This window comes from Falco peregrinus, chromosome 7 (genome assembly GCF_023634155.1).
Source record: "Falco peregrinus isolate bFalPer1 chromosome 7, bFalPer1.pri, whole genome shotgun sequence".
In the NCBI taxonomy this organism is placed as follows: Eukaryota; Metazoa; Chordata; class Aves; order Falconiformes; family Falconidae; genus Falco; species Falco peregrinus.
Window position 1 is genome coordinate 69,602,542 of NC_073727.1, and position 20,996 is coordinate 69,623,537.

General features: G+C 38.0%; 1 protein-coding gene across 1 annotated transcript in view; it reads left to right on the top strand.

Annotated features, from left to right (window-relative positions):
• Positions 1–20,996, top strand: part of MYOM2 (myomesin 2) — a 76,883-nt gene that overhangs the window by 28,003 nt on the left and 27,884 nt on the right. Inside the window, exons 14-22 of the mRNA XM_027787872.2 lie at positions 1,149–1,332; positions 4,725–4,899; positions 6,276–6,397; positions 8,592–8,779; positions 13,710–13,836; positions 18,141–18,319; positions 18,486–18,600; positions 19,125–19,281; positions 19,383–19,489. Of these exons, the coding sequence (XP_027643673.1) occupies positions 1,149–1,332; positions 4,725–4,899; positions 6,276–6,397; positions 8,592–8,779; positions 13,710–13,836; positions 18,141–18,319; positions 18,486–18,600; positions 19,125–19,281; positions 19,383–19,489 (1,354 nt within the window). The remainder of the gene's footprint in view (positions 1–1,148; positions 1,333–4,724; positions 4,900–6,275; positions 6,398–8,591; positions 8,780–13,709; positions 13,837–18,140; positions 18,320–18,485; positions 18,601–19,124; positions 19,282–19,382; positions 19,490–20,996) is intronic.

Below are 20,996 nucleotides of genomic sequence, written 5' to 3' on the forward strand. Positions count from 1 at the left end.
ATGAGTTCTCTCTGCTGTATAGCAATGTTCCCTTGAAATCATTATTTAACAGATAAACCAAATCAAACTACAGAATAAAATGTGATGTTGATTCTTTCCTTTGTGAAAATGAAGTAAAACAATTAATGTTTTTCATGCCAGAAAGTAAAATATATGTAAAAATAATGCTTATTTAATATTTCCATATTTTTATGATGAAAAAACGGATGTTCTATTTCTTTTTTTCTGTTAAGAACACTAGGTGGATTCAGTATCTATGAAAATATTTTGATATATGGGCCCCAGCTGTTTACATTTTTATTATTTATCTATAGTAGGCTTCATTATACACAAGGTAGTTTCCAAGCACCCATGAAACACTTCCTCCTCTAAGAAGTTCATGGTCTATCAGGTTTTGTTCCCAGACTCTCTGTTCCAGAATTTTATAAACTTTTAATTTGTATGCACCTTCCTGTGCTTGAACAAAATTTTATTTAAGCTATTTACTGGGCACTTGGGTTTTACTAAAGCTGTTGAAAGAATCCATGACTAATTTCTGTTTTGGACCAACAGTTTATCTAGGGAACCTAATGGACGGCAGACTTCTCTCAGAGTGCTGGTTTTCTGGCTTTCTTCCACGTGCAGTTGCGGTGATGGTTAGCTCAGCTGCTGCATTGAGAATATTCAAAAGTAATTATTTCATTTGATGAATGTTTTTAGGGACATGAACTTACTTAATATAATAAATAAAGATAAAGCAGTGAGTAAAATAGCATCCCCTTCCCTACCTTTCTTCAGAATTTGGATTAGGACTTGCTTTTTTTATACTGAACCTTTGGGTGTTCAAGTGAGTTTTGCAGGACATGAGAGTAATTCTTTTGGGACCAGTCACAGTTGACAGTTGTGGCCCTAAGTGAAGGCTAGCTGTATGTACAAGTGTGCATATATTGAAGTCTAGACAGGCAGGGAGACATTCAGTGAGGTATTCAGACCCTTTTGCAGAGTAATGAAATGCATGAGCTATGAAAATTTGCATATGTTAAAGTGAGGTATTTGAGAGTGACCCTTCTCTCATAGCTATGAAATAAATTCATGACAAGATGCAATGTTCATTTTTGACAGTTCACAGAAGTGATTCACAGCTTTTTTTTTTTTTTTTTTTTTTGTAGTCTATGGTTGGCAGTGGAAGCTGGCAAAGAGTCAATGCACAGGTTGCAGTAAAATCTCCTCGCTATGCAGTGTTTGACCTTGCAGAAGGAAAATCGTATGTTTTCCGAGTCTTGTCAGCAAACAAGCATGGCATCAGCGATCCATCTGAAATCACAGAACCTATTCAACCACAAGATACTGTTGGTAAGGCATTAATTGTAAGGTATTAATATTAAATACAATTCATATTTTACAAAATGGAAATAGAGAACTCTCATTATAGTTAGATTAGTATAATTACAAGAATAGTAATCAAATCAATTTGTGTTCAATACTGTAAATAATTTCAAAAAGACCAAGATGCTAACTTTTAGAAACATTCCAAAACTTTCTTAATAATCACGTCTCCTTGCTGAGACTAATAATTGTTAAAAAGTTAAATTAATTTTAGGTTTTTATTCTTCAGAGTGCTCTATTAATGTGACTTGTAAAAAAATAGGATAATACAGGTTAATTGCTAACTTAATGATTGTATTGTCTGGCTCAGGTAATTATATACTACCTAATTCCCTACAGTTTCAGCTAGATAAGGTAGCCTTTCATTTCTTTCTTAGTATTCTAAATTGCAAATTACTGCTGATGCAGAATTCCTGTGTCATGCAAATGACTGGATTTCAGGGGTAGGGGAAAGATACATCCATATTCAGTGGTAACTTACAAATGAAAAGTGTTTATCTTGGGGCCACTTTCACAAACACAAGTGAAAATTTAAGGAGTGGTTACTCATCATGTTGCTCAAATATTTGGTTTGCTCTTGCAGTTTTGCAGGGGTCACATATAAAAGCCCCATGTATTGACAGCTGTCACCTTAAGAGCACATATTTTACTAGCACACTTGCTGGAAATATAAGAAATATTTACAGTATCTGATATACCATAGTTCACTAAATGTTGATAGCCATAGCCTTCTTAATGTTTACCATTATTTTAAGAAATGTAATCCATCACCTTTAGCTTTGTCTATAGCTATACATAATGAGATAAAAACATGTTTTGCTTTTATGTATTCTTGATTTGATGTCTCATTAATGCATATAAATTATTTAAACCATTCCACATGCCCCAAAGTAGGGAAGAAAAACTCTGTATTTATTTCACTTAGTACAGAAAATGGACTATCCCTTAGGGGTTAAAGCAAGATGTTCTGAATAAATCATAGCTATAGCTGAAAGTAGAAAGCAGAATATGGTATTTTAAAGAGAAACTGCAGGAGTATTTTCAGAGGTGGAGTTTATCACCTGAACTAAAATATATCAGACGCATATGGCCTGTTTTGGTTGCCTGCACATAGCACCATTTGACATTCCTGAAAGTAGCTGAAACAACTTCATGGGGTTGGCAATCATTTTGCAGGAATTATGGGTAGCTTTCTCTCTTGGGCACAAACTGGAGGATGGATGGGGTATCCTAGGCCATCCAAAATTACACTTAATATTATGCAATTGAATTGAGTGGTTAAATAATATGCAGTTTGAAATGAACAGCTAAATTTTGATGTTTCCCTGTAGGCATCTACAGGTGCTGTAGATGTCTCTGCTCTCACTGTGGCAACTGCAGGATGGAGCTCCATGCTGATGGAGCTCAAATGGCTGATGTTGCCGAAAGTTGCCCCATGGCACACAGCTACGAAGCATCTACATTGGGGTGAGATGAATAATTTTCAGGACTCTGATCAGATCAACCACTGATCAGAGGCTCAGTTTAATTGACTAAACAGACATCTAGTACATTTTGAAATGCTTTCACCCTTTTCAAAGGGATGTAGATGTTCAGTATCTCCTGTGTCATATATGGCAGCTCCATGAAGAAGTCTCAGATGCTCTAAAATGGCCCTAAATGAATTTGTTTGGGTAACTGAATTAAGCCCCAGCTCTTTGATTATAATGGCAGCTTAAGAACATATGATTGTAGACCCAGATAAAGTCCTAAATGTAGGTATCTATCTCAAAATGAGCTCAATTGATCTTACAGATTTATTGCATAAAGTACAACAGTGGGTAAGTATTATTTTTTTATTGTGAGATTGAAAGACTTAATGAAAAAATGCTGCCTTTCTTTTCTTTCATGCTGCTTGTAGTTCTCTACAGTGTATCAATCTGAGGAATTTAAAATCCCTTCAATAGATGAGTGCTGGATGCCTCTCTTAATGTACCATGAAAGGCTGAGACACTGCATTCATTCCTTATATTATGAAAGCTCAGGCACAGACTGTGTGTTGGCCCTTACTAAGATTTTTTTTTTTTTTCCATTTAGATCTTGACGTTTCTGGTTCTATTTATGCACATTCAGGGTGTTTAGATCTATATAAACCAACAGTGACCTTTCACTGCATGTAAAGTGAACTGTGTACTATGCTACATTGGGAGAACTGTAGTCAACTGATTGAAGGAAGCTTTATCCGCTTCTGCTTGGTGCTGCTGAGGTTGATCCTGAAGTATTGGTTCCAGTTCTGGCTTCCTTAGACTAGAGGCATGGATGTAGAGGAACAGAGGGACTGGAGAGGGCCAAGGGATGGCAACCAAGATAGCCAGGGACCTAGAGGTTGTGACCTGTGAAGAGAGATGGAGATAGCTGTGCTTGTTTAGTTCGGTGATTTACAAAGATGGTGGTGCGGAACTGCTCTCAGCAATACCAGATGACAAAAAAAAAAAAGAAAAAAGAAAAAAAAGAGGCAACAGTCACAAATTGTAGCTTAGTAAATTGGGTTGGACATATTTTCTCAGTGAAAAAGGTGCAAGAGTGGTGCAATGCTGGAAGAGGTTGTGCAGGGGAGCTGTGAAATTTTCATTGTCAGAAGTTTCCAAGACTTGGACAGACCTGTGACTGACAATTCAGTTTAGTGTTGGAGATAATCCCATTCTTAGTGATAGGTTGGACTACACAATCCTCAAAGACCTCTTCTAATCAATGCTCCTATGCTTCTGTGAAATCCATCTAGCTAAGTTTAGCTAAACACTTAGCAGTCAAACATATGTTTAAAGTTGTCCTGAAAAGCTGGCTTTTTCTGAATTGGGGTTGTCATTAGTTGACTGGAAAGCAGTATTTCCTAATACTCATGCTATCACAGCTCTACAGTTTACATGCATTTCTTACTGATGCAGTAGTGTTACACGGACATAACCTATACATAAGCCTCTTTATTTGAAAGAGAACTTTTGAGAGAGAACATTTTCATATCTGTACGTCTTTATTCACACTGATATTTGAAAATATGTTCTCCTACAACTCACTGATCAGAAAATCTATATAAAATCAGACAGGTAGGGAGCCTCATCACTTAGAGTAAGTTTAATATAGAAAATATTCTATATAAAAATTTCTATATAAAATAGAAAAATAAATATCTTTATACAATGTATAGAAGTATCCAGACTTACAGTGAAACAAATATACTAAAATGTATCTCATATAGCAATATTAACAAGTCATAGCTGTAGTGATTAAATATGATAAAAGTATACAGTGTTGCATCTACCTCAGCTTACTTTTATTTTTATGTATTTCATAGTAGTATATGTTTTCTCTCTTTTTCTTAGTTGTCCCCTCTGCACCTGGTCGAGTAGTGGCAACAAGAAATACAAAAACATCAGTGGTAGTTCAATGGGATAAACCAAAACATGAAGAGGATTTGTATGGCTACTATATTGACTATTCTGTGGTGGGATCAAATCACTGGGAACCTAGTAATCATAAACCTATTAAATATAACAGGTATTGACAGTACTTCTGTATTTTGGGGAGATTTGAAAACTGTAGGATAGTTTTAAGCTAATTTTGGTGTTATCATGGAAGGAGAATGTTGAATGAATGTGAAGAAAAACAGTGTACAAATTCTCAGAGCTAAGCTTTTCAGATTGCAGGGCAGACTTGGCGTGTGTCATGCCCCCCACCTCCCTCCTTTTTTAAAAAAAAAATCTCCAAAGGGAAGCATCTTTTGTGTATTCCATGACTTTTGAGTTATAAAAGCAGGTTCCAGAGACATGATTCTTTGAGTATGCATAAGATGAATGACTTTCTAAAAGTCTGAATTGTGTTGTGGGATAAACAGAGCTGATGCACATGAGGAAGACTATGAGAAGAAGAGGGAACTCGGAAGCTTTCCCGTAGTCCATGGACATCAGGGCAAAAGGGCAGGCCATGTCTGCTATAAATATGGTAGGGAAAGTGCTTTGGCTGCTGGCACTACTGTGCAGGAAATCCAAGCGTCCTGTCCCAGAAACATCAGGGCTCCCTGACCTGCTAAATCTATGGGTAAAGGACAGTAGCCCCTTTTTCTAGTTCCCTTGTCATCATGCTAGCTCTGTCTGTATTTCTGATGATTTTTGTACTCACTCCTGAAAATATTATACTTCATTATGTGATTCTTCAAGTAATTTCCTGTGTGATAATCATGTTTAATTTTATTGTAATCATTCACCAAATGCAAAGTTTAGATGCGTAATTTGTATTTTCTTATGGGCATGTAACAAATACATCATGTTTTTTAGTGTATTTTGTCAGTTATTAATTAATTTTGAGTGAGTATTCTGCCAAATCCTTTGACCAAGTAGTCAAGGAATTTGATCAAAGAAAATGTAGAGGCTAATTCTTCATCAAAGGGATTGGGACAGCACAAAAATAAGAAAAAACACTTCATTTGTTCATATATGAACATATCCTACAGTAAGACAGTTCTGACTATTGTGCTACGGTAATTATCTAGAACCTGAGCTCAAAACTGAAAGCTGGTTTTGATAATGACTATGAAAACACAGTGAAAAATATACTCCCTTCCCAGAATAGATTAGAGTTGAGCAAGCCAGAGTTCAGAGGGATTGTATCGCTAGTTTATCTGACTCTACCCGGTACATCAGCAATAGCAATTTAATGAGTACTGTGACTTTTATTCCAGTGTCCCATCCAATTACATTGTATGTTGTTGTATTATATTGTAAGTCATTGCATCACAGTTTCCCTCTTAGAAATATAGTCCTTTGTGAAGCACTCATGCAGTTGAGTTTTCTGTTTGTTGCCAGGATTTCATGTTACAGCACGGAATGGTTCCTATAAAATATAAACTAATATGTGATCCTACTGTTTTAACCCAGGTTTGTTGTTCATGGTTTGGAAACCGGAGAGCAGTATGTCTTCCGTGTGAAAGCTGTGAATGCTGTAGGATTCAGTGAAAACTCACAGGAGTCAGAGGCTATAACAGTACAGGCAGCCCTTAGTAAGTATAATTTTGTGCAACTTGACTTCTTGTTTCTTGAATGAATTATGTATTTCCAGCAATCCACTCCTTTGGTCTCATATGTTATAACAGTACATTTTGCAGCATTTAGCACATCCTCTTAGTGATGTTTATGCTCTGGCATGTGGCTGTTCTAGAGAAAAGACATTGTCGTGTTTTTTGGTTTGTTTTTTTATTTTTTTTTTAAGTTATTCATAATGCCTGTTAGAAATATTGGGTCAGATTCACTATAATGATCAGGTTGCTGTCTGTTCCTCAGCTGTAACAAAGAAAACGTGAAACTGGATTGTTAAACAAGTAGCTTCTGGGTGATTTGGAGTAGTGCAAATCAGTTTAGCACAAAATCTGCTCATTAAAAAGAGTTTTAGGAAACTTTATTACTGTGTGGCTGATGCAAAGACAAAATTCCCTTTGGCTGCTTCAGGTTGGAGCACAGTCTACCTCCTGTGGCACCCTGCAAACAAAATTTCAGTGTAAGAACTATCATTGTGCAGCCTTCAGTGGGAATGATACATGCCGGGTGAAAGGTTGGATAATTATTTAGAACAAAAAGTACACAGATCTGGGCTACTATGATCAAATTTTCATTTCTGCACAGTTTCATTTTCATACTGAAAAATTAAAAATAGAACACCTTTGCCCTATCTGAATGTCCTCCATCTCTTGGAGAAGAAGACCAATAGGCATACTTGTCAGAAATAACCGTCTAAAAGATTTATATTTCATAATGCCTATTAGAAGATACATTTGGATGAGGTGTTACTGACAAACTTACTCTATTTGATTTTTTCAGGAAAAAGTGTGTCTCATATGGGTAGGTGGTACATGGCACATCTATCACCCCTGTGTTGTAAATGCACTTGCACCTTTTATTTTGTCACTGTGTGTTTTGAGGATGAGGGTTGCATGGGGTATGTCACCAAGCTCAAAGCACACGGATCTTACACACACACTTATGGGATGTGGATGGTTTTTATCTATTTTGATAGCCTTAACAGAAATTTAGCAGGACTATTTATAGGTGACTTACATTAGCATGGATAGAATCTTCCTGTAGTATTATTTTAAAGGTATGTATAGGAGTTTGCTATGGTCATTTACCAAGAAGCAGTAATAATTGCAAAGGCCATATTTTATGGCTGCTGAGTATACCACCACCTTTGAAAAAAAGAACAAATCAGTTCTGCTGATTATTATCCATTTTCATGCTAATCATTAGTACAGCTACAAGATCAGGGACTGTATTAAAGGCCTCTGCCAAAATATTCTCTTCTGAATGAGGTAAGCTACATTCTCTCAAGTTATACTCGTAATTCAACTGAAAATATCATATGAGCTTTACAGGCAGGAGCTTAGCCTGTGCTGACTGCAGCACAACAGGGTCAAGAAAGGGTATCTTTGGGCAAAATTTCATGCATGGATGGCAAATACAAAACAGTGTCTGCTAGAAAGGTGTTTGTTAGTGGTAGGGGCATAAAAAACTCAGGAAAACAGTTTTCTTCATCTCTAGGAGGATGTCTGGGTGACACTTCTGCTTCTGCTACAGATGGGAGTAAACTCATGCAGGTCAACTCATGAAGGAAGTGTCTTTTCTGCCTCAGCATAGGTTAAGTTACTGGAAGTCTAGATTTTTTCTATACCTTACAGGGCAGAAAGCACTCCCAGTCTGAAATAGGCATCTAGTAGGGGGTTAGGAGAGGGAAATCATGAAGTCCATAGATCAGACAATCATGACTTAATTTCATTCAAGTTCAAGCCGCCTTCTTATTTTTTTTTCTTATTGGGTGATTCTTACTGTATTGCAAAAGCACTTGAGCAGCTTATTTGTTTCTTAACAGGAAAAGATCTGGTTAATTTCAATCTTCTAACAATATTTGGTCTGGAGACATTTTTGCTGGCATTATCATTTCCATACCAAAGATAATCTATTCCTTCTTGCTATCTCGTGAGAGGGCAGCACATTAGGCAGATGTTTCAAAAACTTCCACGTTTATGTCTGAAGATAAAATTAATGTTGATTAACAGCTTTACAACTGCTTTGTTACTTATATGTTACTGATAGCAGTATGCTGCAGGGGGAAAAAAAAAAAGCTGTACAAAAAATGCTAAACAACTTCTACACTGCAGTGTTTTAGACTCTGTCCTAACTCTCAGGTTGCTTATTTCCTTATAGCTTGTCCATCATATCCTCATGGTATCACACTTCTGAACTGTGATGGTCATTCAATGACCCTTGGCTGGAAAGCACCGAAGTACAGTGGAGGTTCACCAATCCTTGGTTATTATATGGATAAGCGGGAAGCTAACCATCAAAACTGGCATGAAGTCAATTCCTCCCTTATTACCCAGACGATTTATACGGTTGGTACTTTTTAATCCTTATCTTTCTGGCATTGATGTGCACCATTTCTTTGCTTTTGGCGGAGTTCTACTTTCTTGCAGAAAAATTACTGTAACAAAACCAAGTCCTTCCATTTTGTATTTTGGAGTGCAACAGGCCTAAAAACTGGATTAGAGAATCAGTGCCATCCTGTGCTATGATATTCCAATAAGGCCATTCAGATGAGGAAATTTTTGAGGTGAAAGGTGTAAAGCACATTTTTTACATAGAACAGGATGAGCTATAAAATGCTTCATAAAGTAAATTAATTAATGAGCACTATATATATCGCCAGTATAATAACATGCAGAGAAAGGATGGAAGCATTTAGCAGGACAGATCACAGAATCACAGAATGGTTGGGTTTGGAAGGGACCTCTGGAGATCATCTTTTCTAACCCCCTGCTAAAGCAGGTTCTTCTAGAGCAGATTGCACAGAATTGTGTCCAGGGGATTTTGAATGTCTCCAGAGAAGGAGACTCCACAGCCTCTCTGGGCAGCCTGTGCCAGGGCTCTGCCATCCTCAAAGGAAAGACGTTTTTCCTCATATTCAGGTGGAACTCCCTGTGTTGCAGTTTGTGCCCATTGCCCCTTGTCCTGTTGCTGGGCACCACTGAAAAGAGCCTGGCCCCATCCTCTTGGCACTCGCTCTTAAGATATTTCTAGACATTGGTAAGCTCCCCTCTTAGTCTTCTCTTCCCCAGGCCCAGCTCTCTCAGCCTTCCCTCGTAAGGGAGAGGCTAGCGCCCCCTCATCATCTGTGTATCCCTCCACTGGGTCCTTTCCAGTAGTTCCCAGTCTCTCTTGAACTGGGGAACCCAGCACTGGACACAGCACCCCAGATGCGGCCTCACCAGGGCAGAGCAGAGGGGCAGGATCACCTCCCTCCACCTGCTGGCCATGATCCTCCTGATGCACCCCAGGGTCCCACTGGCCTTGGCCACCAGGGCACACTGCTGGCCCATGGGCACCTTGCTGCCCACCAGAGCTCCCAGGCCCTTCCCCGCAGAGCTGCCTCCCAGCAGGCCAGCCCCAGCCTGTACTGGTGCGGGGGGTTATTCCTGCCCAGGGGCAGGACCCTCCACTTGCCTTTGCTGAACTCCATGAGGTCCCTCTCCGCCCAGCTCCCCAGCCTGCCCAGGTCTCGCTGAATGGCAGTGCAGCCTGCTGGGGTCTCAGCCACTGCTCCCAGTGCTGTGTCACCAGCAAACGTGCTGAGGGGACACTCTGTCCCTTCATCCAGGGCATTGATGAAGTTGAAGACTGGACCCCTGTACTGACCCCTGGGGAACACCATGAGCTACAGACCTCTAACGAGACTGTGTTGCTGATCACAACCCTCTGAGCTCTGCTATTCAGCCAGTTCTCAGTCCATTTCACTGTCCACCTACCTAACCCACACGTCCTGAGCTTACTTATGAGGGTGTTATGGGAGACAGTGTCAAAAGCCTTGCTGAAGTCAAGGCAGACAAGACCCACTATTGTCCCCTCATCTACCCAGCCAGTCCTTCCACCATAGAAGGCTATCAGGTTGGTCAAGAATGATTTCCCCTTGGTGAACCCATGTTGACTACTCCTGATAACCTTCTTCCACATGCTCAGAGATGCCCTCCAGGATGAGCTGTTCCATCACCTTTCCAGGGATGGAGGTGAGGCTGACTGGCCTGTAGTTTCCTGGGTCATCCTTCCTGCCCTGTTTGAAGACTGGAGTGACACTGCCTTTCCTCCAGTCCTCAGGCACCGTTCCTGTTCTCCATGACCTTTCAAAGATGATGGAGAGTGGCTCTGGCAATTACATCTGCCAGCTCCCTCAGCTCTCAGATGTGCAGCCCATTGGGGTTCATGGATTTGTGGGTGTCAGATTTGCCTAAATGACATCTAATCTGATCCTCCTTGACCAAGGGAAAGTCTTACTTTATCTGGACTTTCTTGCCTCCAGGGTCTGGGATTCCTGAGGGCTGGTCTTAGCAGTAAAGACTGAAGTGAAGACGGCACTCAGTAACTCTGCCTTCTCTGTGTTGTTTGCCACCAGGGCACTAACCTCATTCAGCAGCGGGCCCACATTTTCCCTTTCTTCTTTGTGCTACTGTTGTACTTGGAAAAGCCCTTCTTGTTGTCCTTGACATCCCTTGCCAGATTTAATTCCAAACAGACCTTAGCCTTCCTTGATGCGTTCCTGCATACTCTGATAACGTCTCTATATTCCTCCCAAGTGGTCTGTCCCTTTTCCCACATCCCATAAACTTCCTTCTTCTGTTTGAGTTCGGCCAGAAGCTACTTACTCATCCATGCAGTCCCGCTGTCCCCTTTGCTTGATTTCTTACTCATAGGGATGCACTGACCTTAAGCTTGGAGGAAGTGATGCTTGAATATTAGCCAGCTCTCTTGGACCCTGCTACCTTCTAGAGCCCCAAGCCATGGGATTCCTCCAAACAGGTCCTTGAAGAGGCCACAATCAGCTCTCCTGAAGTCCAGGGTTGTAATCCTACTTATTGTCCTGCTTCTTCCATGCAGGATCCTGAACTCCATCATCTCATGGCCACTGCAGCCAAGGCTGCCCCCAAACTTCCCATCTCCAACCAGTCCTTTGTTTGTGAGTACAAGGTCCAGGAGCCTCCTCGACCCCTTGGCTTCTCTACCACCTGTGTCAAAAAGTTATCATCAGTGCTCTGTAGGAACCTCCTAGACTGTGTGTGCACCTAGCTGTGTTGCCTTTCCAGCAGATAACAGATGTCATATGATCGTGCTGTCAATAGAACTGGAGACTTGTAAATTAAATGGAGATAGGCTGAGAACAAATCTAACTGCACCTGTTCGTACTCTCTAAATCTGCCTTCAGCTGGAAAGGAAGTATATTAATAAACCTAGCATTATGCCTCATTGCCTCCTTTCCAGAGTACCAGAGCCATGATTTTAATTTTGAAATAATTTTTTTCTGGTTGCACTTACAATGAATTCAGTTTCTTAAAACAGGAAAATTTTGATGTGAACTTCCATGAGGAAAGGTTAGGAAGATAGGATGTAGGAATTAATTATCAATCTGATGCTTGATAATTTAAGTTGAACAATGAGATTTTATTCCCAAATATTTCTTAAAATTATTTCTGAAAGTCAGCAAGTTTCCTATAAACCTCACAGCAGAAATAAGTCTTTAGCAGCTATTTGACAATAAAGTAGAAAATAATGCTGCAGATGAGCTCAGGAAGATTATTTCATACAGAGAAGGCAGCCAGCAACACTCAGGGGTATGTATGCTTGTGAGTGAGTTTATAACTGACATCTCTGACATAGCAGATGGAGCATGGTTGGTGAGAAATAAAAAAGGGCAGGTAGGATAGGCATGGAAGGGCAATACTAAACAATGCTTTTAAGATATTTTTATTTTTAATGCATTTGTAAACAAATGAGTCATTTAAATCAAGGGAAACCATTCATAGTTTAAGTAATTGGATATTTAAGTCTCAGCCCTGCCAGTAACTCTCTTTGTGCCTGAAGATGCATCTTCATACATTAGTTTGAATGACTGAAATCTGAAATAATGATGGGAAATAAAAGCAAGAAGTTTTTAGTAGCACAGAAAATTTTATGACATATTGCAAGGTGAGAAGGCCTTAAGATATACAGTACAGAAATGAGAAATCACTAAAGGTTTAAACCCCACTGAATAAATAATTCTATGGGAACCCCTAGATAGTCTTTCCCTTAATAACCTGGGATTTCAAAACCATTTTTACAGGCGGAGCTGTTATTCTATCTTGTGAATCACACTACATGGCTCTCTATCTTCAGGAAATTCTGTTTGAATTGTATCAGTGCATGACTTTTCCTAGCTTATGTTGTTTGCTTTGGTCTTGTATTTGATGCTATCCCATGACGTGTTTGTTACCATACCATCATATGTTTATTACCATTAAAAAAAGCACACCAAAATCCTTTTTTATTTCACATTTTCCCAAAGGATATCATTATTATTTATTTATTCATGAAAATCTAAAACTGTTTAGTATGTCCACTAGAAGTACTACCCTCATCTGTGCCTTTCTTTTGAGACATATGACTAAATATAACTTCGGGAAAATTATGCAGAGGTTGGAAGTGTAGAAGACTTTATTATATTTAGGTGATCTGGAAGAGGAAGGGTGAAAGAGTGCTGCTCCCATGAGGTGCTCAGGGTGTCAAGAAGCATATGCATTATAGCTTGTCTATCTTGACCTCAAAATGAGATGGTGATGTGGTGATGAACTCATTAGAAAAGTTAGGATTCATTTACCAGGGATGTTTGCGGAGGTATAGCATGGATTCAGGTCATCCCATTTCCAGTGCTTACTTCCTCACTTAGTAATGGTAGGTAATATTAAGAGAAAGATGCATACAAGCCAGAAAAAAATTACTAAGACAGTCTTTCCCAGAGTTATATCAGCACACTGTGGAACTAATTGGATTGGCTTTTCCTTTAGTTTCCTGGTTTTCTTTCTTCCCTGATCAGTTCACTATGACCTCTTTAGACCAAAACACCATTTGAACTCTTGCTTAAGTGAATGACTTACGAATAGCCATTCATAAGCAATGCAAGAAGGTTATTTCATGTTAAAACACTCACCCATAAGGATCTGCTAGTGGTCATTCATTGAATGGGCTCCTTGGACCTTTATTCTAAGCTTTTACAGCCTCTCATGCCAATATATTGAGTGCTGTTATTCGTAGGATGATTTGGCTGAAACATGGAAGCACAATGTAGATCTCTGCAGTGATTGGTTTCAGAGTAAAATCTTCTAATTAGATCCTTCCATACTCCAGCAGAACAGTAAGAGTAAGGCCTGATAATTAACCAATGCTTATTTTAAAATGTTTAATTTATTAAAATAATATAAATCATGGCTTTTGATATATTGAATTGTTTTCTCAAAAAAGGTAGAGGATTTGACAGAAGATGCCTTCTATGAATTCAAAGTTGCTGCTGCAAATCTGGTTGGAATAGGTCAACCTTCAGATCCCAGTGAGCATTTTAAGTGTAAAGCCTGGACTATGCCAGAACCTGGTAAGTCTATTAGTTCCTCATGAATTTTAATTCAGTATAAACTCCTTAAAACACCGTCAGTGTAATGTTTCAGCCAAATTCTACCGGAAGTCTTTTGGTTAATTTCTGCTGTATTACCTATTGAGATTGCCATTGCTTCTGAGATCTCCTGTTAAAAGCTACCGCCACATTCCCATTGGATGTCCTGGGAAGTGGGTGACCTTTACTTAGCTTGCTGAGTGTCTCCTTTCACTGCCTGCATCAGCTTGGAGAAGAAAGTCTTCAGCCTTTAGTCTATGTTTTTATCTCTATCAGCTGTTCACCCCCAGCCTTCCAAGCTCTGCTTCACACTCACCACCTGTACAGTATATAGCCATTTCTGCACCATAATTGCAGTCTATTAAGAATACTCCTGGAGTTTCAGATTCCAAAACTATAGTTTTTGGTCATAAGTAAGACACAACAGGGGCCTGTTTCTTGACATAGAGGCAAGTAGCACTGTGTAGCTCATGCTTAACATCTGAAGGCTTCCAGTCTCAACTAGCGTGCCCTTATTCATGTATTTCCCCTAGACTGTACCTAGGTGTTACCTAAGAATTATTAGCCAGGTGTTAGAACAAATGTTCTAACAAACACACAGCAGAAGTGACTGCTAATACTCAAATCTGTGCTTAGGTTGTCTGCAGTTTTGCAATGTAGGTGTATCTGAAGACTGTCAACTGCAATGCTAACTCTGTAGAAAATGTTAAATAAGTATTTTGAATTCAGGACCACCAGTAAAAGAAAGTTAAACTTTAGTCTACCTCATGAGCACAAAACCCTAAGCGTTAGACATCTAGGGAATTTGTTCCCCTCAGTAATGCTCGAGTTCTGTAAATAAACTATGAAAGGGTTTTTGAAGGCCCATTCTGCTTATTTTATAACATGATAACACCCTTGCTCATACCAGGCAAGACTTTTGCTGAAGCTATTTCTGATGTCTGCTACCATTTGCCTAAACAAAGCATGTCACAGTACAGCCCATAATGAAAACACAGGCACCTACCACTTTAATATATTTCTACCTTTTCCCCAAAATGCTGTAAAATACTGCTGTATTGTTAAATCAAATTCTGTTTATGACACTGAGCTTTGGCATGCATTTAAGGATCTATTCTAATACTTATTTATGTCATCAGGAGCTGTCTGACACCTACACACATCTGTTTCATGCCTAAATGTTCATGCAAATATTATGTCCGTAAAGAAAAAAAATCCAACCTCTAAATCTGGTTTTGTAAACCTACTAGAAATTTTAGTGATTTCAAAAGGACATAATTAGCATAAAGCGACAGGAAAATGTCAGTTTCCTTTTCTATGCTATATGTAAAAAGTAATTCTGGCCTGGAACAAGAAACAATTCAGTAAGATTGCGGGATCATTTACTAAGAAAGACTCTCAAATGTCACCTAACTCAACTGCTTGCCCACATGTACTATCAGCTATACCTATCTCCTTGACAGAGGCTTGTCTAATCCATCGTTAAAGGCTTCTACCCATGAAGAAGTCTAGTCTCTTTGGACAGGATCTGTTCCTAATCTTACTATGCTTACAGTTTAAAAGCTTTTTCTGATGTTCCTGAATCTTTCTTCCTGCAATTTAAACCTGTTTGCTTTTTGTCCTGTCCACCAAAAACTTGAAGAAGAGATTATTCCTTTCCTCTCACATCCTAGATTTCCCCTTCAACTGACAAAATCCAGTTCATGCAATCTTCCCCATAGATCAAGTATTCTTTATCTCTACATAAACAATTTTTTTGCTATTCTTTGAACTTTTTCCACTTGATTCATGTCTTTCTTGATTAGCAGCACACAAACTGGAGACATTGTTTCGAATAAAGATTTTTCAGTGCTGAGCAGAGAAATGGTAACTCCACACCTACAATTATTTGCCTGCTTAGAAATCCCTTTCTATTTGTCTTTTTAAAGAAACATTATACTGTTATGCTAAGTTCCAAGTTTACTTCTTTTCAATGTCCAGATTCTTTTTTGCAAAACCGCTTGTCAGAGAGTTGTTCTCCATGTTTTCTAGCTAAATTTTTCTGAGTTTATAAATCTTCCTTTCTGGATTTAATGACATGACAAAGCTGTCAATAAAATATTTAATATGACCTTAACTACCTTTCCGTTAATTACATTTTCTTATGATCTAGTAATATTTAATATAAATGCATTATCAGTGGAATAATTATTTTCCTTAAAGAAAGGATCTGTGATTTATTCTCTCTACAGTGTTTCTAAAACGTCAGTGAAATTGCCTAGTGTGTAAACAAGTGAAGATTATCCTTCATTTTAAATTATATATAAAGAAATAAAATAAAAGGCACTTTCAGGAAATGAAGAGAGTGAAATTTCCATTTTCATAATGAACAATCTGACCTTTCTACTCCTTGGCCGATTACATTGTTCTCATTATGAAACCAATTGAACGAAGAGCATTGCATTCGTTGTGTTTAAAAAACAAAACCACAAACAACACCCTCATACCCACCCCCACTCCCACAAATTGCCAAACCTGTTGAAATATTTCACAAGTCTTTTGTAGAATAAGTTTTTAAACTATGGTTTAGCAATAATGAAAAGAAATAATTGAGATTTAACTCTGGGAGAAAGAGGCTGACCCTCTTCCTTGACTTACTAAAGATACTGAAGACTAATGTAATGTGACTGCAATATACTCCCAATGTCAATGAAATATTCTTCCACCTTTTGATATGGAAGGGAGGTTTTGTTAGAAAGGCCAAAACCCCTTGCAGGATTTCCAGCATGAGTGATGGATTCCTTGCCCAGAGCCCATAATTATTTCATCCTTCTGCAGAACTCTAGTCTTAGGTATCTCTGAGCCTCTGTGAGTTAACAATGATAGCTAATGAATTATTTTACATGACTTTAAAAAAAAAAGTGAAACATCTGTGGTCTCAGAATCCTCAGAATAGAACATATTTCATTACACATTTTCTTCTACTGTCTAGATTTCTAGCAGCTGCATCTGCCAGTAGAATTTTAATTAACTGTGGATATATAGACATTTAGATTGGGATTTTTAAAGAGCCCTCAGAGAAAGCTTTAGGCTCCTTGAAAATGGCAGTCTTCCCATAAGAAAATCTAGTGTTTATCCTCATAAGGTCTGCAACCGGTACATACAGGTTTCTTTTCTGAAATGTGCTTATCCACTGTGGGGAAACACTTTTCTACTGTTTTTTGTTGTGTGTTTGCTGAATGGCATACATTAAAAATTTCATGTTAATTCATCACTGGTTAAGATCATGTAGGCTGGAATGACAATCAGGTTTGTAAGGTTTTGCTACTCTTCTTTTTTTTAAATGAGGAGATGTGTTGCAGGGAAAAGTAATATCTTGAATTAGACCAAACTGACAACGCTGAGAGAATCCCTAAGTCTCACGTACATTCAAGTTTCCTTACTCTAAATTTAAAACACAGGTAAGCTTCCAGTTACATAATCTGTCTGAATATCAGTATTCTGTCACGGGTGTTTTCACCATGGTAGGAAACAGATATGATTATGCCTTTATAGTCTACTGGTATAAATAAATATCAGAAGTATAGCAAAAAACAAATGCTACAAGTTAAACTGAATAGCACTAGAACAGTTAAGTGAAGGAGAGAAGGAAAGTATAGTCAGGACAACATAATCTGATAGCTCCAAAGGTATGTACTCTCACTTATTCATAGAATATCAGGATGTTTTTGGTGTAAATAGTCCTCCTAACACACATCATTATAAGAAGTTCTTCTTGGTTATCATCATCCACCTCACAATGAAAAATTCTTCTGTCAGGGAATGAGAAGCCCTATCCAAAGTCCACTGGTACCAGTGGGTTTTGGATTAGTCTGAAGGATCAGGGTTGATGTATACCAACAAAAAATAAAAATCCTGATCCTAAATTATAAACCTGAGTCAGGCTCAGCAAATCAACTTTGATGTGGGGCTGGCGAATTAAGTAATAATAACCTCTGTTACTTGTTGGAAAATTTTAAACTGCATGGATTTTGCACATGAATAGCTTTCCCTTAAAATGGAGTTACTAAGATCTAGCTAAGAATGTGTGCTTCAGAATACTAATGTCACTCACTGCGTAAAGCAGGCATTGCTGTATAGAGCCATGAAGGAAAAACAACCTAAACACCACATATACCAGGTTTTTTGAAAATTACAAGACTTTTGAAAGCAAACACAGGCAAATCAAAATTATTTTGGCCTCTAAAGGGCCAGTTTGCAAAATTTTATTATATTGAAATGAACTTACAATATTTGAAATATTTTAGGTCCTGCCTATGGTCTCACAATTTGTGAAGTTAGAAACTCATCACTGGTTCTTCTGTGGAAAGCTCCTGTGTATGAAGGCAAAAGCCCTATTACTGGGTATTTAGTGGACTATAAGGAAGTAGATACAGAAGACTGGATCACTGCAAATGAGAAACCTACTTCCACGCGTTATTATAAGGTAACATTTTCATTAGTAAGTGTTAATTCAAAACTGAGTTCTAGAAACAGCTGGTTGAGTATAACAAAGATGTGTATTTGAACATGGGCTTATGCTAACATCTTCATGGTAAACAAAAGAGTTTAGATTGTTGTTTAAATTGGCTTTGGTCTTTATCTTTTTCAAGGTCACTGATTTACATGAGGGTCATACCTATGTTTTCAAAGTTCGTGCAGTGAATGATGCTGGGGTAGGCAAGTCATCTGAGATATCTGAACCAGTGCTTGTTGAGGCACGGCCAGGTAATGAACTGTTTTGTCTCCTCTGCTTGTAAAATACTGGAATACTTAGAAGGGAATTTAATCAATCTGATTTGATATTGCAGTGCAGTTAAGTGTGCTTTCAAGAGTTAAGAAGCTCTCAGCCTTAAAACTTAAAGAAAAAAATCTTGTTTTTAAATTTTTATTCTCATGAACAAAGGTGTTACTTGCTGTAAGTGAGAAGCATGACAACACATATGTTAAAGCTTCAAGAGTGATAAAAATTAATTTCCTTAAATTTCACATTTTCTCATATTCAGTTTAATTTTATGGATGTGTTTCTCAATAAGTATTTATCTTTTTCAGTATTCCTTTTTTTTGTGTAGAGTAAGAATCTTGCTAGTATGCAATGCTGAGTCAGCATGTGACATACGCTTCAAGATCTGCAAGTAAAATCGGTATCTGTTAGTGAAGATGGACATAATTTGCATGGGTTTAGTAATCTCTGAATTGCAGCTCAAAAGAAAAATGCAGCCTTGACATTTGAGTTGATTCCTGTTTTGCAGGAACAAAAGAAATCTTTTCGGGTGTAGATGATGAGGGTAATATTTACCTGGCTTTTGAGTGCAAAGAAGCTACAGACGCATCTCATTTTGCATGGGGTAAATCATATGAGGAGATTGATGATTCTGATAAATTTAAGATTGAAACAGAAGGCAATCAGTAAGTCATACCAGTCTATAATATTATTAGAAGTTGTGTTTAAAAATCTCAGTAACATGAGAACCCCCTCTAATTATATCCTTCTTTATTGGTGATTTTAGTTCTAAGCTGTACTTCAAAAATCCTGATAAATCCGACTTGGGAACTTACTCTATCTCAGTTAGTGACACAGATGGGGTTTCATCCAGCTTCGTTATGGACGAGGAAGGTAAGGTTCTTAGTGTCTCAAGTCTTTCTTCATTTTATCACCTCAACTGCACTAAAATTGTCCAAGAAATAAAAAAGAACATTTTTTTCCTATGCATTAAGGAAAAATAAAAAAGACCACACAACAGGCTTTGATTGATTATTAGTTTTTCTGATTATCACAATAATGAAAATTGGGATAACTTAAGGCAATGTTTTATTTTTTTAAAAAAGATAAATAATATGCCCAATTAGAATTGTTTTCTTTATGCTGAGACTATAATGCTGTTTGTAAATATCTGTTACACTTTCAGTTAAACCTCTGAAAATGTTGCTTGTTTCACTGTTTTGTGAAACTCTCTAGTATGTCACTTTTGCTGTGATTTGACTTTATAGCTTTTCACATCTTAGAATAATTGGTTCTCTATTAACTGCAAAGTTACCATCGGATCTCTGCTTACCAAGGAGCCTAATATAGAGACAGACCTTGAGGTTCTAGATACAGTTTCATATAGCTGAGATACAGAGAATTATTGAGAAGTATGTGAGAAAAAGAATGTTGTTTTAACAATATCTGAATACATTGGGTTAAATTATCCTTTGGTTTAAATTTAGATTAGTTTTGCTTTATTTCATTGTAAGTATTTTGTTTTATTGGAGTTGCAGTTGCAATGAATTTGCTGCAGTCTGACTTCGGTTTACCATCGCGAGGTGGTGAGGTGAAAGGCAAAGTGGGGGGACATTTCTATTTTTCAATAACACAAAAATTATTTTGGTGCTTTCCCAGTCTACAGGCTTTAATTGCTATGTCCAGTTCCTTAAGCATGAGAATCCCTCTAGTTACCTTCTTTCAAAGTGATTTAAGGGGAGAAGGTGAAACTAAGTGTGTGTGATAGTAGGCAGGACTTTTGTCACAGTGTGAACCATGTCAAACCTTTCATTCAAAGTAGGTGTTGAGAAGAAATCCGTGTGCAGTGACAAAAAATATGACATATAACATTTATGTGGACACTTAGCCATTACCAATATCTGCTTCTTCTAGGGAAGCTAAACTTTTAATATTGTAAGTTTTTCAGTGAATACTGTAGGAAAAGACAGATATGCGTTTATCATAACAACTTCTCTTTGACTTAGTTTTGAAGCATCATTCTGAAACCTGTCTGTAAGTCTTGTCACCATCAGCCCTGCCTTTGAGGTTTCATTTGTAAAAGTGCACTGAAGGTTAAGGTGTGGGTTCCCAGCCCACACTTAGCTCATGTCTTCCCTGGCTATATTATCTGTCACTCGGAGTTATACTTTGTACTGGATCCCTGCACAAGTATCAACTTGTCCATCTTTGCACTGGAAACCATTATTTCACTACCCATTTACTTCCTCAAATGCTATAAATTCTCCTGTAATTTTGCTAAATCCTTGACCATGTCATAAATCCTTGCTAATTTCCTTTGGTCTTTACATTACCTGTAAGTTTGAAATTGGCAGTAATGTTCATCTTACAAATCTTTATTGGTAATGAATATGATAAATAG